At 40.5% G+C, this 19,131-nt stretch overlaps 1 protein-coding gene across 1 annotated transcript in view; it reads left to right on the top strand.

The window, feature by feature from the left end:
- The window catches only part of LOC126263492 (nodal modulator 3), a 172,565-nt gene that overhangs the window by 146,337 nt on the left and 7,097 nt on the right, over positions 1-19,131 (top strand). Inside the window, exons 11-13 of the mRNA XM_049960588.1 lie at positions 1,129-1,470; positions 1,770-1,893; positions 1,976-2,169. Of these exons, the coding sequence (XP_049816545.1) occupies positions 1,129-1,470; positions 1,770-1,893; positions 1,976-2,169 (660 nt within the window). The remainder of the gene's footprint in view (positions 1-1,128; positions 1,471-1,769; positions 1,894-1,975; positions 2,170-19,131) is intronic.

Genomic DNA, 19,131 nt, shown 5'->3' on the forward strand with positions numbered 1-19,131 from the left:
TTTTGTGATGAACAGGAAATTTGCCACCAAACAAAGGAACAGGGAGTGTTACAGATATAACAAACCCTCACTTTTTGTGGGATTTACCCATTGGCCAACTGTTTAAAGCGCTTTCTACAAGAAGCTCTAGAGTAGATACTTGCTTCTGTGTAAAAAAAAATCCCCCCCCGCCTCGTTAGTTGTCAAGTTACTAAAGATAACTATTTCTGCTTCTTCCGTGTGAAATGGCAGATCATTTATAGAGGGCCATGGGATGTAAGTGCAGAATTTCTGTAGATCACTGAGGACAGTATACTAAACAACATTGCACCAATATTTACTCCATTTTCAGACTGATAATGATAGCTATTATGAAAAGTATGTTTTTAAGTTAGCTAGTACCACCAAGTATGCATGGCACTAGCAAGCTATTAAAGTTTATTTTCTGCTGAGCAGCAGATCATGTATTGAAGTGTGGAAGCATGGATGCAAAACAGATAATCTATACCGACAGGCATAGCTCACTTCATGTCACCATTACCATCATGCATGTGATGCGTTTGTGGGAAGCCTGTTAGACACAGAGGGAAAAAAACACTAGCACACAAAAGTGGGAACATATTAAGGCTCCAGTGATCACAATATCTTTACCTAACATACTGTATATAACAAGAACAAGAGTAGACCCAATATCAGTTGCTGTGGTAGACCTTTGGGGATTATTCCCCATTGTGAAGATGCTGTATTATCGTATGCACTCTGTGGGGTTCTTAATGCCACACTTTGCGTACCATTAGAATTGTGCAGAGATCTATGGGATTAGCTAAAACTCAGTACCACACACAGAAGTGGGTGCTACCAACATCTTATTTACTTGAGCTTTAAGTTGGATTGGAATGATTTCTTTGTGACTTCACGTAATTGCATCTGTGCTGCATTGACTCTGGCTTGTGTATCATCATTCCTGAAGCAGTCTATGTGGATCCAGATACTTTCTACATGCACTGCTTGTAGCCAAAACAAACTTTCAAGAGTCCAGTGAGAGCTGAATTTTTCTTGGTCTTATCTTTTTATTGGCAATGAGCAAACACTATTGAACATAATTTAAATAATCACTTCCTTTTCTTTATAAATTGTTCTTTTGTTTAGGATTGGACCACTCGAGCCACAACTGCTGAATAATGGCCAGTATGAGTACAAATTCCAGCTCCATGTTGTAGAAGGGGAGAGACTCAGATTTGTTCCAGCAGCCAGTACACTTTTGTTCACACCTATAAAAAGCACTTTGTCAGGGCCTTCTGACTGTACTGATAAAGGAGTTGAATTTTATGCTGATAAAGGTCATATCATAGAAGGAAAAGTAGAGCCACCACTGGTCGGTGTTAAAGTATCAGTATTTGTAGAAGGTTCTGAGGAAATCATTGCAAGCACAGACACTTCCACTGATGGAAAATTTAAGTTTGGTCCACTTTCTGATGGATTAAAATACCGGTATGTCAACTTTCGTCTGTATATTTTAATGTAAGTGTATGGTACCAAACTGAATCACAGATGTAGGACTTACCTGTGTTTCCATTTTCATTTATTTTTTTGTTTCTTTTCTGATTGAATAATATGAAATTTCAATAGATATTTCAAGACAAGCTTTGTTTTTTAGAACAAACATAGTTAATCAAATAGCTGTAAAAGTGCTCAGGATAATTAATCTACATTATGTGATTGTTAATTATACACAGACTTGTTCATCAATTTCTTCAGTGTGATATTTCTGCTGTTAACCTCATTTGCAGTGTATCAGCTGAAAAAGAAGGCTATGTGTTGTCTGGTCCTGACGCTAAAACCACTTTCAAAGCCCACAAATTAGCAGAAATTGTGGTAGAAGTAATAGACAAAGCTGATGGGAAACCATTGCAGGTATTGTATCAGAATTATGTTTTAAGCCCTGTGCACCACTTAGTTTCACATTAATAAAAAAAAGTTCCCTCTTCATTTTTAGGGTGTATTATTGTCCCTGTCTGGAGGTGAAAGCTTTCGACGCAACAGCCAGACTGATGCTGATGGTAAAAGGACATTCAGTTCACTCAGTCCAAGTGAATATTATCTCAGACCAATGATGAAGGAGTACAGATTTGAACCATCATCAAAAATGATAACAGTTGTTGAAGGTGCTAGTATCAAAGTCCAGTTGATGTGAGTATATTAATTGAATTTGTTTGATATTTTATAGTGGTACAGTACATATATTACTGAGACCTTGAATAACCATCTTGGCCAACCTCCTTTACGTTCCCCATCCTTCACCACTGCCAGACCAATAACAACTCATACTCAAAATAACCAGTTACAACAATAGTGTGATAAACTCTCGTCTAAAGCACTCGCCCTTCCTGAGTTATCTGTATTATCCAAAGATCTCACTTTCAGCTCTAAACACAGATTTAATCATGCTGCTGTAGTGAAGGACATACTTTCCTTCACACATAATGTCAGGAAGAAACTTCACTTTGCAACCCAATCCCAATACCTCTCCAACACCAAACCTGACATTGAACTCTGCTTTGAACAGTTCCAACCACATCGCAACTTGATCCACCAACACTACTACAAAATCATCTCTTACAATCCATCCAAGAATTCATCACATCCAATGTTGCTTCACAGCCCCTTCTGATATCCCTACAACATGGCTTGACCTATCCTCTGTAGAAATCATCTCTGGGTCTTAATGCTCATTTGCTGTGTACGGGCTTGGTGACCCCAGGGCTCCTGAGCAGGGGGCAGGTAAGTGCCAGCAGTCATCTGCTGCCATAAGTTCTGGGTGTGCTTCAGCGACCACCATGTGGTGCAGCAGTGGAATGATGTGTGTCACAGGGAACAGAAATCGTGGTCTGACCATTTGGATCGCGAGGATATAAAAAACTCCTCAATCTGAATGTGTACTGCATGTTGATGAAATGCACGGCAGTTGAGGTGAAACAGTCTTGAGCGGGCAACCTCTTGGGAACCTGCCGCACTTCAGTTGTACAAGCCTTGCTCATGCACACATGGCTCTGTCTTGTACTCACACCCAATCATCCTAATGAATTCTTTGCCATAATGGCTTGGAAGGACTTCCTGGCACCTTAGAGTCTATTAAATGCTTATGTAATGGTTTCTTGCTGGTGGAAACCATCCAGTTAAAGCAGGTTGAACTTCTTAAGAAATCACCCAAATTGGGTGAATATGATATCTTTGTTGAGATACACAACTCTCTCAACTCAAGCAATGTTATGGTCATGTGCTGTAATATCATGAACTTGGATGTAGCAGAGCTGAAGCAAGGATGGGCATCACAGGGAATGGCAGATGTAGAGCAACAAATGTGAAACAATAATGGAGAAACTGAAATACTGCCACCTTTGTTGTCAAATTCAATTCTTCAATGCTGCCTGAACATACTATAGCAGGGTTCCTTTGACTTACAGTTACACCTTACATACCAAACCCTATGCAATGTTATAAATGCCAAGACTGCCCTGTTTTTGCTGAAGAACACAAAATACAGGAAATAAAAGAGACCAAGCAGATCCCCTATGCTGAAGCCAATAATGAATATAAGGCAATGAAACGCCCTGTCTTTGCCACTTGTATACTTCCATGGTACAGTACTCTGTTCCCCAGGTCACACAGGTGATGTCCAGCAACTGTATTTGACATTACATGCCAAGACAAACCAAGTATAGACAAAGGAATCCAGGCAGCTGCAACAGAAAAGGCCAGTGAGCTTCAAGAAGACACATGAAAATGAAGTGCCTCTCAATGCCTCCTTTCTCCATCATTCTCGAAGGGATAGTGTGCAGGGAAATGATTACAATGTTCGGGTCAAAAGCTGTCCCAGGTGTTGTCAGGCATCATTCTGGCATGTCTCACTGATGAGGAGGACATCATGGAGTTTAGAAGCCTCATCACCGGCCCAGTGAACCCTTCCACTCCCATTCGCTCTACAAGTGATCCACCTCCCTTGTGCAAAGACAAGGGTAAATTAAAACCACACTGATGAAATGGCTCCCACACTACAGTGGTACGTGAATAGGTTCAGGACTCGTGTGGAGGAACTGAAATTCCTAGCACAACCATGCCACTTGTGCTTATGCTTACAAGAAATTCATTTTAAAGATACTGATACAGTGCTATATCCTACACCCCAAGGATGACCTGACTGGGGAAAGAGCCAAGGGAGGGATCACTGTGTGTGTCAATAACGTGCACCACTTGTCTGCTCTTCCCCCTAGTTACTGACCTGCAGGTAGTTTCAGTTGAAATTCTTGTGTGTCAGAGGATCACTTCTCACTCTGTTTACTTCTATGAGATGCAGTAAGTAGACTATGAGACTCTCACAGATCTTATAGAACAATTCCCCCGACCATTTCTCCTACTGGAGGGAGGACTTAAGTGCACATCATGGCTTGTGCGGCTCAACCTCTACTTGCCTTCGGGATTGGTTGTTGGAGAGCCTCTTCAGATCTCATGAGCTGTGCATCCTCAACACCGGTACTCCCACTCATTTCTGTGTTGCGACTGGATTGTTCTTGGCCATCAACTTCTCTTTCTGATTCTGTTCAATGGGAAGTCATTGATGACATACATTCCAGTAGTGACCACTTCCCATTCCACATTTACATACTGGATGGAGTACTACCTGAACAGAAGTCACCAAAATGGATGGTCAGCAGGGCTGACTGGACACTGTTCAGCCAACTGGCTGTGTTTGAACACCACAACAGCATCCAGAAATGGTGGACCACATCACATGAGCGATCCATCATGCCACTGACGTGTTGTTGTTGTTGTTGTTGTGGTCTTCAGTCCTGAGACTGGTTTGATGCAGCTCTCCATGCTACTCTATCCTGTGCAAGCATCTTCATCGCCCAGTACCTACTGCAACCTACATCCTTCTGAATCTGCTTGGTGTATTCATCTCTTGGTCCCCCTGTATGATTTTTACCCTCCACGCTGCCGTCCAATACTAAATTGGTGATCCCTTGATGCCTCAGAACATTTCCTACAAACCGATCCCTTCTTCTAGTCAAGTTGTGCCACAAATTCCTCTTCTCCCCAGTCCTATTCAATGTTGTTGTTGTGGTCTTCAGTCCTGAGACTGGTTTGATGCAGCTCTCCATGCTACTCTATCCTGTGCAAGTTTCTTCATCTCCCAGTACCTACTGCAGCCTACATCCTTCTGAATCTGCTTAGTGTATTCATCTCTTGGTCTCCCTCTACGATTTGTACCCTCCACGCTGCCCTCCAATGCTAAATTGGTGATCCCTTGATGCCTCAGAACATGTCCTACCAACCGGTCCCTTCATCTCGTCAAGTTGTGCCACAAACTCCTTTTCTCCCCAATTCTGTTCAATACCTCCTCATTAGTTATGTGATCTACCCATCTAATCTTCAGCATTCTTCTGTAGCACCACATTTCGAAAGCTTCTATTCTCTTCCTGTCCAAACTATTTATTGTCCATGTTTCACTTCCATACATGGCTACACTCCATACAAATACTTTCAGAAACGACTTCCTGACACTTAAATCTATACTCGATGTTAACAAATTTCTCTTCTTCAGAAACGCTTTCCTTGCCATTGCCAGTCTATATTTTATATCTTCTCTACTTCGACCATCATCAGTTATTTTGCTCCCCAAATAGCAAAACTCCTTTACTACTTTAAGTGTGTCATTTCCTAATCTAATTCCCTCAGCATCACCCGACTTAATTCGACTACATTCCATTATCCTCGTTTTGCTTTTGTTGATGTTCATCTTATATCCTCCTTTCAAGACACTGTCCATTCCGTTCAACTGCTCTTCCAAGTCCTTTGCTGTCTCTGACAGAATTACAATGTCATCGGCGAACCTCAAAGTTTTTATTTCTTCTCCATGGATTTTAATACCTACTCCGAAAATTTCTTTTGTTTCCTTTACTGCTTGCTCAATATACAGATTCAATAACATTGGGGAGAGGCTACAACCCTGTCTCACTCCCTTCCCAACCACTGCTTCCCTTTCATGCCCCTCGACTCTTATAACTGCCGTCTGGTTTCTGTACAAATTGTAAATAGCCTTTCGCTCCCTGTATTTTACCCCTGCCACCTTTAGAATTTGAAAGAGAGTATTCCAGTCAACATTGTCAGAAGCTTTCTCTAAGTTAGAAACGTAGGTTTGTCTTTCCTTAATCTTTCTTCTAAGATAAGTCGTAGGGCCAATATTGCCTCACGTGTTCCAATATTTCTACGGAATCCAAACTGATCTTCCCCGAGGTCGGCTTCTACCAGTTTTTCCATTTGTCTGTAAAGAATTCGTGTTAGTATTTTGCAGCTGTGACTTATTAAACTGATAGTTCGGTAATTTTCACATCTGTCAACACCTGCTTTCTTTGGGATTGGAATTATTATATTCTTCTTGAAGTCTGAGGGTACTTCGCCTGTCTCATACATCTTGCTCACCAGATGGTAGAGTTTTGTCAGGGCTGGCTCTCCCAAGGCCGTCAGTAGTTCTAATGGAATGTTGTCTACTCCCGGGGCTTTGTTTCGGCTCAGGTCTTTCAGTGCTGTGTCAAACTCTTCACGCAGTATCGTATCTCCCATTTCATCTTCATCTACATTCTCTTCCATTTCTATAATATTGTCCTCAAGTACATCGCCCTTGTATAGACCCTCTATATACTCCTTCCACCTTTCTGCTTTCCCTTCTTTAGTTAGGACTGGGTTTCCATCTGAGCCCTTGATATTCATACAAGTGGTTCTCTTTTCTCCAAAGGTCTCTTTAATTTTCCTGTAGGCAGTATCTACCTCAGCCCTAGTGAGATAAGCCTCTACATCCTTACATTTGTCCTCTAGCCATCCCTTCTTAGCCATTTTGCACTTACTGTAGATCTCATTTTTGAGACATTTGTATTCCTTTTTGCCTGCTTCAATTACTGCATTTTTATATTTTCTCCTTTCATCAATTAAATTCAATATATCTTCTGTTGCCCAAGGATTTCTACTAGCCCTCGTCTTTTTACCTATTTCATCCTCTGCTGCCTTTACTATTTCATCCCTTAAAGCTACTCAGTCTTCTTCTACTATGTTACCTTCCTCCATTCCTGTCAATTGTTCCCTTATGCTCTCCCTGAAACTCTGTACAACCTCTGGTTTAGTCAGTTTGTCTAGGTCCCATCTCCTTAAATTCCCATCTTTTTGCAGTTTCTTCAGTTTTAATCTGCAGTTCATAACCAATAGATTGTGGTCAGAGTCCACATCTGCCCCTGGAAATGTCTTATATTATTTGTTACAATTTAAAACCTGGTTCCTAAATCTCTGTCTTATCATTATATAATCTATTTGAAACCTTTTGGTATCTCCCGGCTTCTTCCATGTATACAACCTTCATTTATGATTCTTGAACCAAGTGTTAGCTATGATTAAGTTTTGCTCTGTGCAAAATTCTACCAGACGGCTTCTTCTACCATTTCAAACCAGGAAAGGACTGCATATGTCCCTGTAGTTACTGGAGTATCACCTTAACGAGCTGTGTAGGAAAGAAACTGGAGCAAATGATTGTCATCTGGTCTGGTTGCTGGAAACCAGACAACTCCTTAGCCATTCTGTGTGGATTCGAGGAATTTCGGTTCACTGCTGAAAACCTGACTCTGCTAGAGGCAGCTATTCAGCAGGTTTTCCTACGTAAACTTCACTATATTGACATATTCTTTGAAATCTGTAATGTGTTTGACAGTATGTGGATACAAAGTATTCTCATGCAACAGCATCAATGAGGCTTTTGGGGCCACCTCCCAATCTTCATATGGTCTTTCCAGTCTCAGCAGTTTTTTTAGGACCTGAGTTGGTGACATGCTGCAGATCATTTTGAGCAGGAGAATGGTGTACCATACAGCAGTGTTTTAAGTGTTACCGTCTGTCCCATAGCCTTAAACAATATCATGTCTACTGTATGGAGTCCTGTACAGTGCTCCTTATTAGTGGGAGATTTTGCTGGTTTCTGTTCTTCCTCCAGTGTTGCAACAGTGAGCCATCAGGTGCAACTTACAGTGCGGAGACTAGAGGAATAGGCTGTAAAGGTGAGTTTTCAGTTTTCTGCAGGTGTGTGTGTGTGTGTGTGTGTGTGTGTGTGTGTGTGTGTGTTTAATTTTAATCATTCTTGCCACATTTTTAATTTACCTGACTTGCATTTGAGGGACACCAGTCTACATTTGAGACTCAGTGAGGTTTCTGGGCCTCACTTTTGACTCCACGTTGTCACGGTTATACCTGAAAGCCAGAGATACCTGAAAGCCAGAATCATGAAGGCACTGAACATCATAAAGAGCCTTAGCCACAAGTCTTTGGAAGCAGACAGGGCGTGTGTGCTCCAGTTTTATAGTGGTTTCGTGAATTCTGGCTAGACTATGGGTGCACAGTGTATGAATTGGCAAGGCCTTCTTATTTGAAGATCATTGACACTGGCCACCATGAGGGGATTAGGCTGGCCACAGGTGCTTATAGGACTGACTTCCTTGAGCCTTTAATGTGTTCAATGCAGAATTATATGTGGTCTTGTGGGCAGTGAAACAGATGAGACATTTTTCAAGTGCTAAATTCGTTGTCTGTTCCAATTCTCTTAGTGCTCTTCACTTTCTACAACATTTGTACCCAGCAGATTAAGTATTCCATAATATACTGCTGGGGAAGGAGATGTCTTTCTGCAGGGTACAGGACACAGGGGTATTGCGGGGAACGAAGGGGTGGATCTAGCAGCAAAGAAAGTGTGTCGTAATCCTCAGTTATTTTGGTGTGCCATTCCCCTGCATGCTATAGCATCACTATTTGAGGTACAGAGTCTTGTGTTGATGAGAGGATGAGTGGCTGGAAGTGACAGTCAGTAATCTGCATCTAGTAAAGCCCACAACACAGCTGTGGCATACCTCCTTCCGGCCATGTGAATGGGACTAGGTCCTCCTTATTTGTCTTCTCATAGGCCACAGCCCTATGATACATGGCTTCTTAATTCCAGTGTGAATACCCTCCAATGTGTGGTGCTTGTGGCCTACAAATCACTGTGTGCCGCATTTACTAGACTGGGTTTAATTTTTGGACCAGAGGGCACTAGCAAATTTGCTGGCAGACTTGCTCTCTATTTTGAGTAACATTGAAACGAATATGGTTCAAGTTTTAATGTTTTGTGCTCTGTCCAACTTTTGTCCACAAATTTTTGGGAAATGGTCTTAATGCGTCAACAGGGCGACTGGCTCACCGAAGGGTTTTTTTTTTTTTTTTTTTTTTTTTTTTTTTTTTTTTTTTTTTTTTTTTTGTAAGTAGTCAGCCAGTCACATTTCCCAGTGTCTTTATTTTTGCTCTTGTGTGGTTTTACTTCTGTTTTACTCTTATTTATAGCACCTTTAACCCTCCTATGTTGTATTAAGATCTATGAAATAGAGTGATTGTGTGTGTAATTGTGAGTGAGGTGGGAGTAAGTGAATGAGTGTCATTTTATAAGTTTCCTCCTCATTCTGTGACAACAATCTTAGTCATTTTGCCTACAACTATTTCTCTTAATATGTATAATGGCTGTGATAACCGCAGCATTGAGCAAACATAAGTTCCAAACACACACACACCTCTGCACAACTCCAAACTATTTGTTGCATAAAAGCTGATGACTCCATTACTATCCTCCCTATTGACAAGTGGTCTCTCACTGTGGTACTTGACCAACAGGAGTAAATAAGTGAAGCTCAACACCAGCTGTCTGACACCTCTACATTAGATTAGATTAGATTTACTTTCATTCCAATTGATCCGTAGTGAGGAGGTCCTCCAGGATGTGGAACATGTCAGAAAAACAACAATACATGACAAATATTTACAACTAAAACAAATAAGCTAATGTACCACTCCACAGGTCCCAAGTGGAATGATCGTCATTTTTTAATGAACACTAAGAGTCATTTTACAAATACTAATGCACTAAATTTAAGATAAAAAAGTTTTTTATTTATTTATAAGGTAATACAACTACTGTAATACTTATTTACAATGAACACATTACTGCACTGAAATGGTGCAGAAGTTAGATTATACTAACACACACACACACACACACACAAATTTTCAATGAACACATTACTGCACTGAAATTGTGCAGAAGTTATGTTGTACTTATATACAAATTAGTTGGTTTTACTAAGAAATTCATCAATGGAGTAGAAGGAGTTGGCCACCAATAAATCCTTTAGGCTTCTCTTAAACTGAATTTCATTGGTCATCTACCATCAAGACCCCATCCCTGTGATTTAAACTGACCTGAGTCCCTCCTTAAAACCTCAGGCCCCTCACAAAGACTAACACCTGAATCCATAGAACTTCTTATCCTGTCCAAACCATGCATCCCCACCTTTTATCTTCTTCCTAAGATTCACAAACCCATCATCCTGGTTGCCCCATAGTTGCTAGCTTCAAAGCACCCATTGAACATGTATGTGCCTTAATTGATCAACACCTGCAACCCATAGTACAAAGACTTCCTTCCTATTAAAGACACCAACCATTTCCCAAATCATCTGAAATATGTGCCCATCCCATTCCCACCACACACCTTGCTTGTCACCATTGATGCCACCTCCCTCTATACTGACATCCCCCACGTTCATTTCCTGTCTGCTGCTGAACATTTCCTCGGTCAGTGCCCAGCTGATTCCACACTTACGACATCCCTCCTGCCCACCTGAATCACCTTTATACTTAACAACTACTACTTCAACTTCATGGAGCAGACATACAAACAGAACAGAGGTGCAGCTGTGGGAACCAGGGTGGCTCCTTCCTATGCCAACCTTTTCATGTGTTAGTAAGAGGGGGCCTTCCTGAGATTTACAAGCCTTCACGCTCTGGTTTGGTTTAGATACACTGATGGCATCTTCATCATATGGACTCATGGTGAGGCTGACCTGTTAAAATTCCTGGAATCTTGAAATACATTCTCCCAACAAAATTTCACATGGTTCTGTTCTGAATCACATGCAACTTTCCTTGATGTTGCGCTGATTCTCACTGCAGGCTGGCTAACCACATCTGTTCATGTTAAATCTACTAACAAACAACAATACTTATATTTTGACCCTTGTCATCCTTTCCATGTCAAATATTCCCCCCCCCCCCCCCCATACAGCCTTGGCGTTTGAGGCAAATGTTTTTGTTCAGGTGCAGATTCTTTACAGCAATACACCACCATTCTCACCTCAGCCTTCTCTGGATGTAATTACCCCATAATTTATAATTCAAAAGCAAATCTCCTGGGCCATCACATCCAATCCTGGTGCTGCTGATCCCTCCGAAAAACAAGTTGGGAGTACACCATTTATCACTCAGTATTATGCTCATCTTGAATGTATTAATCAGCTACTTCGACAAGGCCATGACTTCCTAAAAATCATGCCCTGAAATGAGATCCGTTATGTCTGAGATTTTACCTACCGCACGTGGAATAGCTTTCCGTCGCCCTCCCAATATCCACAATATCCTTGTTAGATCCTATGCTCCTTCTGCACTCATCTGCCTACCATTTGGCTCCTACCACTGTGACCATCCCCGCTTCAAGACTTTGCCTAAGCTCCCTCCTACCACCACTTGTACCAGCCCTGTAACTGGCAAAACATGTACTATCAAAGGGAGAGTGATCTGTGAAGTGTCACATCATGTACCAGCTGTTATGTAAACACTGTTCAGCATTTTACAGAAGCACGACTACCATCAAGTTATCAATTAGGATGAATGAGCATAGGTTGAGTTTGTATACTGGTAACACACAATACGCTGTTGCGGAGTGTGCACTACATGACAGTTGTGATGATGATGCCTGTTTCACCACATGTGCCATCTGGAATCTTCCCCCAGACACCAGTTCCTCAGAACTCTGCAAGTGGGAACTGACACTACAACATGTCCTTGGTTCTTACCACCCCTCTGGTCTTGATTTATGTTAATTTCTTCGGTCTCAGCATTTCTTCACAGTAACTTTCCCCATCTTCACTCCATTTTAGTTTTCTACATCTTTCATTTTCTGACCTGTCTATTTTTTTCTATCCCCCCTCACACCTCTATCACATATGATGCACTTAGATTGTAGCTCTTATTAACTTGTGCATAATGCTATTGCAGGAATCTCTGTTGTGCATATTAGCCTATCTTCCACCTTTAAGCTCAAATCTCGTCTGGTGCAGTCTCCAAGAATCAGTCTTTCCTTCTCATCCCATCTGTAAGTCTTCTCTGACCCAAAGTTGTGGGTGACTTTTCCGAGCTCTACCCTTTTTCCTAAACCTCACCAGCTCTTTTCCTTTATTTCTCTTCCTTCCTGTTCAATCCTTCTTTCAAAAGAAAGTGCTACTGGTTCCGAAAGCTTGCATACGTAATACATTTTATATGCGTGATCTATGGTGCTTGGTTAGTAGATGTTTCGTCTATCCAGTCGCAGGCAATATTAATATAACAATGGAATAATCAATTTTTTACAATAAAATGTGATTGGATAGAGAAAAAATTTATTCAGCAAGTGGCGGAGGATAACATACGTATAAAAAAAGGTTTTACTTATGCGAGCTTTCAGAGCCTGTAGCTCCCTATTCTGGCAGCAGGGTTGAAAGGGAAGGAAGCGGTGAAGGTAAAGAAAAAGGAGTGTAGTTCGGTAAAGTCATCCAGAACACAAGGTCAGGGGAGACTTGCCGGAGGGGATGAGAATGAAAGATCTTCTGTCGAAAGGAGGAGCCACTGGCTCTGAAATCTTGCAAGAACAAAACCTTTTTTATATGTATGTTCTCCTGCCACTGCTTGGTGAGTAGATTTTTTATCTAGACAATATTAATAGTAACGTCAGACTTTTCACTAATCAAAGAGTTATCTAACTATTGCCGCCTAGAAAAACTCCGAAAGTATGATAGTTGCTGAAAAGTTTGTGGGCCAAATGTTGCATGGGACAACGGGGACCATAATATGATATTGGTTTTTTGTTGCTAGATGGGACGCTATGTTTGTTAAATGGGATGCTATAGTTTGTTACTTATTTTCTGATTGCAGCTATCAAGACGAATCCAATGATGCATAAAAGTAAGGTCTTTGAAGGTCAACGAAGGTCACAAAGGTGGCATGAATGTCCATTTACAGAAGATGTTCAAAGTGAGGACCATTGGTATCAATATAGTGCTCAAATCTGCTTATCATAGATTGAGTGGCATTCCTTATCACTCCGGACTCATCAAATCACGTGCTCTGACAATTCTCTCTCATATAACATACAAATAGTAAATATTCGCCAAATACGGTGTATCCATCTAACATGCCAGTGACTTGTAAATACCATTCGACAGTTTCACAGTACAACACTAATAGGAATTGTAAGACTAGTATCATTGAATCAAGCAAATGTGAATGATGTATTCCTTTGAAGAACAAGTAGATATGATTGTCATTTACGGAGAATACCAACGAAATTCTGTGAGAGCTACAGACTTACACCCTGAAAGATATCCTCAACATGCTCACCCTGTATGTCGTACATTTAAATATGTGTATGATAAATTGAAAACAACTGGATCTTAAATGCATTGGAAACATATCTGTCTCCTACAAGAATTAACTGGAACGGATTGTATGTGTCACATTGAATTCTGCCGATGGGCTCAACTTCAGATTCAGAGGGATGACACATTTATTAATTTGATATTTTTTACTGATGAGGCTACATTCACAAGCCATGGAAATGTTAATTTGCATAACTTGCATTATTGGGCAACTGAAAATGCATGTTGGCCGTGAAAAGTTGCACACCAAAAATAGTGGTCGGTGAATGTATGGTGTGGGATTCTGGTGGACAGAATTATAGGCCCCTATTTCATCAAAGGAAATGTTATTGGTAGGAAGTACACAACATTCCTGCAAGATACATTAGGTCTGTTATTGGAAGAAATACCTTTAGGAACAAGGAACAGAATGTGGTATCGACATGATGGGTGTCCAGCACATTTTTCGCTGTTGGCTAGAAATGAGTTGCAGAGACCATTCCCAAACCACTGGATTGGATGTGGAGGATTGTGTCGTGGCTGGCTTTGTATTTTTTTCTTGTGAGGATTCGTAAAAGACATTGTTTATAAAGTTGTTCCAACTACACCTGAAGATATGTGAGAGAAAATTGTCAGAGCATGTGCTTTGATAAGTGCCGATGTGATAAGGAATACTACTCAATCCATGATAATAAGATTGCAGCACTGCATTGATACCAATGGTCATCACCTCAAACACCTTCTGTAAATGGATGTTCATGCCACCTTTGTGACATTCGTTGACCTTCAAAGACCTTACTGTTATGCATCATTGGATTCGTCTCGATAGCTGCTATCAGAAAATAAGTACCATACCTTAGCATCCCATTTAAAAGAACAAAGTTGTCCATATCTCTGAAGCAACCCCACCTAGCAACAAAAAACCAACATCATATTATGGCCCCCGTTGTCCCATACAACTTTTGTCCCGCAAACTTTTCAGCTCCTATCATACTTTTGGAGTTATTCTTGGTGGCAATAGTTAGTGACTTACCCTGTATAATGAAGCAAAGCCTGAAAAAAATCCACACAAATATTGGAAAAAGTTGCGAAGGTTGGCACCTTGTTTTAAATGTTCAGAAATGAAAATTATGTGTTTTACAAAATGAAAAAATAAACTATCTATGACTGCAGTGTACCTTCCTCACAGTTGGAATAGGTCAACTCATACAGATGCTTGTATTATAACAGTATATGGGGATGGAAAGTGGAAAAACTGCATATGCTTAGTTGTAAATAAAGCAGGTGGCAGACATCAGTTCATTGGTGGAATACTAGACAAATTCGATAAGTCTACATTGGAGAGAGCCACAGAGATGTTGAGAGACCTGAGCTGACACATGCTAGAAGATAAAAGCAAGCATTCCCACAAAAGCCTATGTACAATGTTTCAAAAGTGAACAGTCCAGAAATATACAACTCCCTTCATACCACTCACATACGGTTAACCAAGACAAGATTAGACTCATCAAATCATGCACAATGGCATTTAAGTAATCATTCTTCCCGCTCTCCATAAGTGAGTGGAATAATATTTGGTACAGTGGACAGTGCCCTCTGTCAAGCACTTCACAATAGCTTGCAGAGTATAGATGTAGGTGTAGGATTACATTGCCAGAGGATTCTTTGAATGAATCTTAGTCTGACCTTTCCTACAACTACTTGTGTCTGATGTGCCGTTTGAGACTTTCCTGACATCATAACTGCTTCATTGGTTCACAGGTGTCATGTCAGACAATGGCTGTGGAAGCTACACAATATTTCAATGAGACTGCTGCTCATTATCTTCAGGTGCTTACTGAAGTGTTGCTACAGTGGCTCATCAATATATACACTGTCTCACTAGAAAAGTGCAGATGCCAAGTGGTGGGCCTATAACATTGTTATTGTTGTGGTCTTCAATCCAGAGACTGGTTTGATGCAACTCTCGATGCTACTCTATCCTGTGCAAGCTTCTTCATCTCCCAGTACCTACATCCTTCTGAATCTGCTTAGTGTATTCATCTCTTGGTCTCCCTCTACGATTTTTACCCTCCACACTGTCCTCTGACACTAAATTGGTGATCCCTGGATGCCTCAGAACAAGTCCTACCAACCGATCCCTTCTTCTAGGCAAGTTGTACCACAAATTTCTCTTCTCCCCAATTCCTCAATAGTTATGTGATCAACCCATCGAATCTTCAGCATTCTTCTGTAGCACCACATTTCGAAAGCTTCTATTCTCTTCTTGTCTAAACTATTTATCATCCATGTTTCACTTCCATACATGGCTACACTCCATACAAATACTTTCAGAAAAGACTTCCTGACACTTAAATCTATACTCGATGTTAACAAATTTATCTTCTTCAGAAACACTTTCCTTGCCATTGCCAGTCTATATTTTATATCCTCTCTACTTCGACCATCATCTGTTATTTTGCTCCCCAAATAGCAAAACTCATTTAATACTTTCAGTGTCTCACTTCCTAATCTAATTCCCTCAACATCACCTGATTTAATTCGACTACATTCCATTTCCTCAATTTGCTTTTGTTGATGTGCATCTTACATCCCCCTGTCAAGACGCTGTCCATTCCGTTCGACTGCTCTCCAGGTCCTTTGCTGTTTCTGGCAGAATTACAGTATCATCGGCAAACGTCAAAGTTTTTATTTCTTCTCCATGGATTTTAATTCCTACTCCAAAATTTTCTTTTGTTTCCTTTACTGCTTGCTCAATATACAGATTGAATAACAATGGGGATAGGCTACAACCCTGTTTCACTCCCTTCCCAACCACTGCTTCCCTTTCATGTCCCTCAACTCTTATAGCTGCCATCTGGTTTCTGTACAAAATGTAAATAGCCTTTCGTTCCCTGTATTTTACCCCTGCCACCTTCAGAATTTGAAAGAGAGTGTTCCAGTCAACATTGTCAAAACCCTTCTGTAAGTCTACAAATACTAGAAACTTAGCTTTGCCTTTCCTTAATCTATCTTCTAAGGTAAGTCGTAGGGTCAGTATTGTCTCACGTGTTCCAACATTTCTACAGTATCCAAACTGATCTGCCCCAAGGTCGGCTTCTACCAGATTTTCCATTTGTCTGTAAAGAATTCCTGTTAGTATTTTGCAGCTGTGACTTATTACACTGATAGTTTGGTAATTTTCACATCTGTCAACACCTGCTTTCTTTGGGATTGGAATTATTGTAAATGAATCATAGATCATGAAAAGAACAAAAATTATGCAGACACACTGTGTTGAATTTCACTTTTAAACAACTAGGTGATGCTGCGATATCGATGTGGGAAAAGAGACTAAATTTTGTGTCCTCCACAAGGACAGTTTTTCTACATTATGTGGTGACGTGTCCTTTAAGATCAGCATGCTGTTCAAGAAACATAAATTAAAATGTATCTTCTGCCCTCCTGTGTGAGTGCAAATGATGATGGGTCTTGTTAAAGACAGTCTAAGGAAATGTCTAAGGAAACCAGGTATATATAATATCCCATGCAAGTGTGGGAAATCATACATTGGCCAGACATGTCACACTGTTAAGGGTAGATGGCTGAATATAGACGTCACACCAGATTGGGTCAGCCCGAAAAGTCTGCTGTGACTGAACACTGTCTTGACACGGAACATAGCCTGAACTACGGAGAGGCAAAGATCCTTTCATTTGCTTGCATGTGCTGATGCTCTATCATTAAAGGAGTAGTTCAGATACATTTAAGTAACAACCTGATTAACAGAGACACAGGCTTTCAACTCAGCAAGGCGTGGGAACCAGCATTGGCAGTACTAAGGCATCTTCGGCCACAGACAAATGAATCTGAGTCGCCACAGATGGGAAATCAGAGCCCACATACTTAATTAGGTTCGAGCATCCTGCACACTGGGCCATGATTTGTGGCCATGCTTCTCCCACGTCCCACGTGCAAAGACCATGGCCCATTTCTCCGGCAGGGGCACTGAATGTCATTGTGCTCTATGATTTGTGTACAGTGATGTTATAACCCCACCCCCTGGTGCCTGCACTTTTCTAGAAGTCAGCATATTTATTGGCGCCATTGCAGCAACACATCAGTAAGGACCTGAAAATGACGAGCAGCTGCCCCATTGAAATATTGTGCAGCTTCCCCCAACATTATCCAGTGCGACGCTCGTGAACTAATGAAGCTATTTGTATCTGATCATTACACCTTAAATCAATAAATACTTCTTTATTTCACTGATTGCAATGTTAGATCACGAATTTTGTAATCAATCTGTCAGCTTGTGTACTATTCATTAAATTTGTTTGCACTGTGAGTTAGGTGACAGTCTTTACACCAACTATCAGTACTCTGTATCTAACAAGTTTTCTGTAGCTGCTATACAGTTCACAGTAAAATGTATGGCAGAGAGTTCTTCAAACCACCTTCAGACTATTTTTCTACTGTTCCTCTCTCAAACAGCACTTGGGGAAAATGAATACTTAGGTCTCTCTGTATATATGCTCTGATTTCTCTTATTACTACTACTACTACTACTACTACTACTACTACTACTACTACTACTTGCTTTTACGGCCTCATTGGACCACTTTAGTCAGTCATTCTCTGGTCCTCTTCTTCAGTACGTGCATGTTTCGTCCTTTCGTAACTGCCCAGTATCTTTTGATTCGTTCTGATCTTTCCTGTCTTTCCTCATCTGAAAATACCCTTTTCATTGTGTGTCATTTGTCTACTTTTGGTTTAAATCTTATTTTCTTGTCTTTCAGTTTATTGAGGTTTTTTGTCTCATTTTGCAGATCATCCAAGGTTATATCTAGTTCTCCCATACCCTCTGTAATTTCCTTGACTCATCCTACTTGTTGCTTCAGATTACACAGTTTCTGCATAATTTTTCTTGCTAATCTGGTTCCTGGTGTCCTCATTATGTTGCCAAAGAAATAAATCCTCCTTTTACGTATAGTATCTGTGATGGGCTCCAGTTCCCTGTACACTACTTCATTCGGCACTATCCGCAATTGTCCTTTCTTCTGGTATTTTTTATTTATGCATGTTCTAGCTGTTTTTCTCTCTACTTTTAGTATTTTGTCGACCCTGACTCTCTGAGTGACTTTAAAAAGAGTCTCACTTGCATATGTTGCTTCTGGCTGAACCACCATCTTGTAGTGTTTTAATTTTGTTTGAGTTGATAGACATTTCTTATTGTATGTAGACCATGTTAGTTTTGAGCTTTTATCATTTTGGTTCTTTCTTGCCAATCAGGTTTTTCATCCAAGTCGTGCATTATAATCTCTCCAAGATATTTAAATTGCTTCACTATTTTAATTTTTTTGTTGTCTGCTGTTACTTGGTCTATTACTATTGGGTCTGTTACCATCATCTCAGTCTTTTCAAAAGATATCTGGAGTCCTACTTCTTGCGCTATGTTTTGCAGGCTCATTATTTGATTTCTAGCTTCTTGTACATTATTAGCTAGTAATGCCAAGTCATCTGCAAATCCCAAACAATTTAGGTTTATATCATCTTTCTTGGTTCCAATTGTTATGTTTTTAGCATTCTCTTTGTACCATTCTGTCAT

The sequence above is a fragment of the Schistocerca nitens genome, chromosome 1, assembly GCF_023898315.1.
Source record: "Schistocerca nitens isolate TAMUIC-IGC-003100 chromosome 1, iqSchNite1.1, whole genome shotgun sequence".
In the NCBI taxonomy this organism is placed as follows: Eukaryota; Metazoa; Arthropoda; class Insecta; order Orthoptera; family Acrididae; genus Schistocerca; species Schistocerca nitens.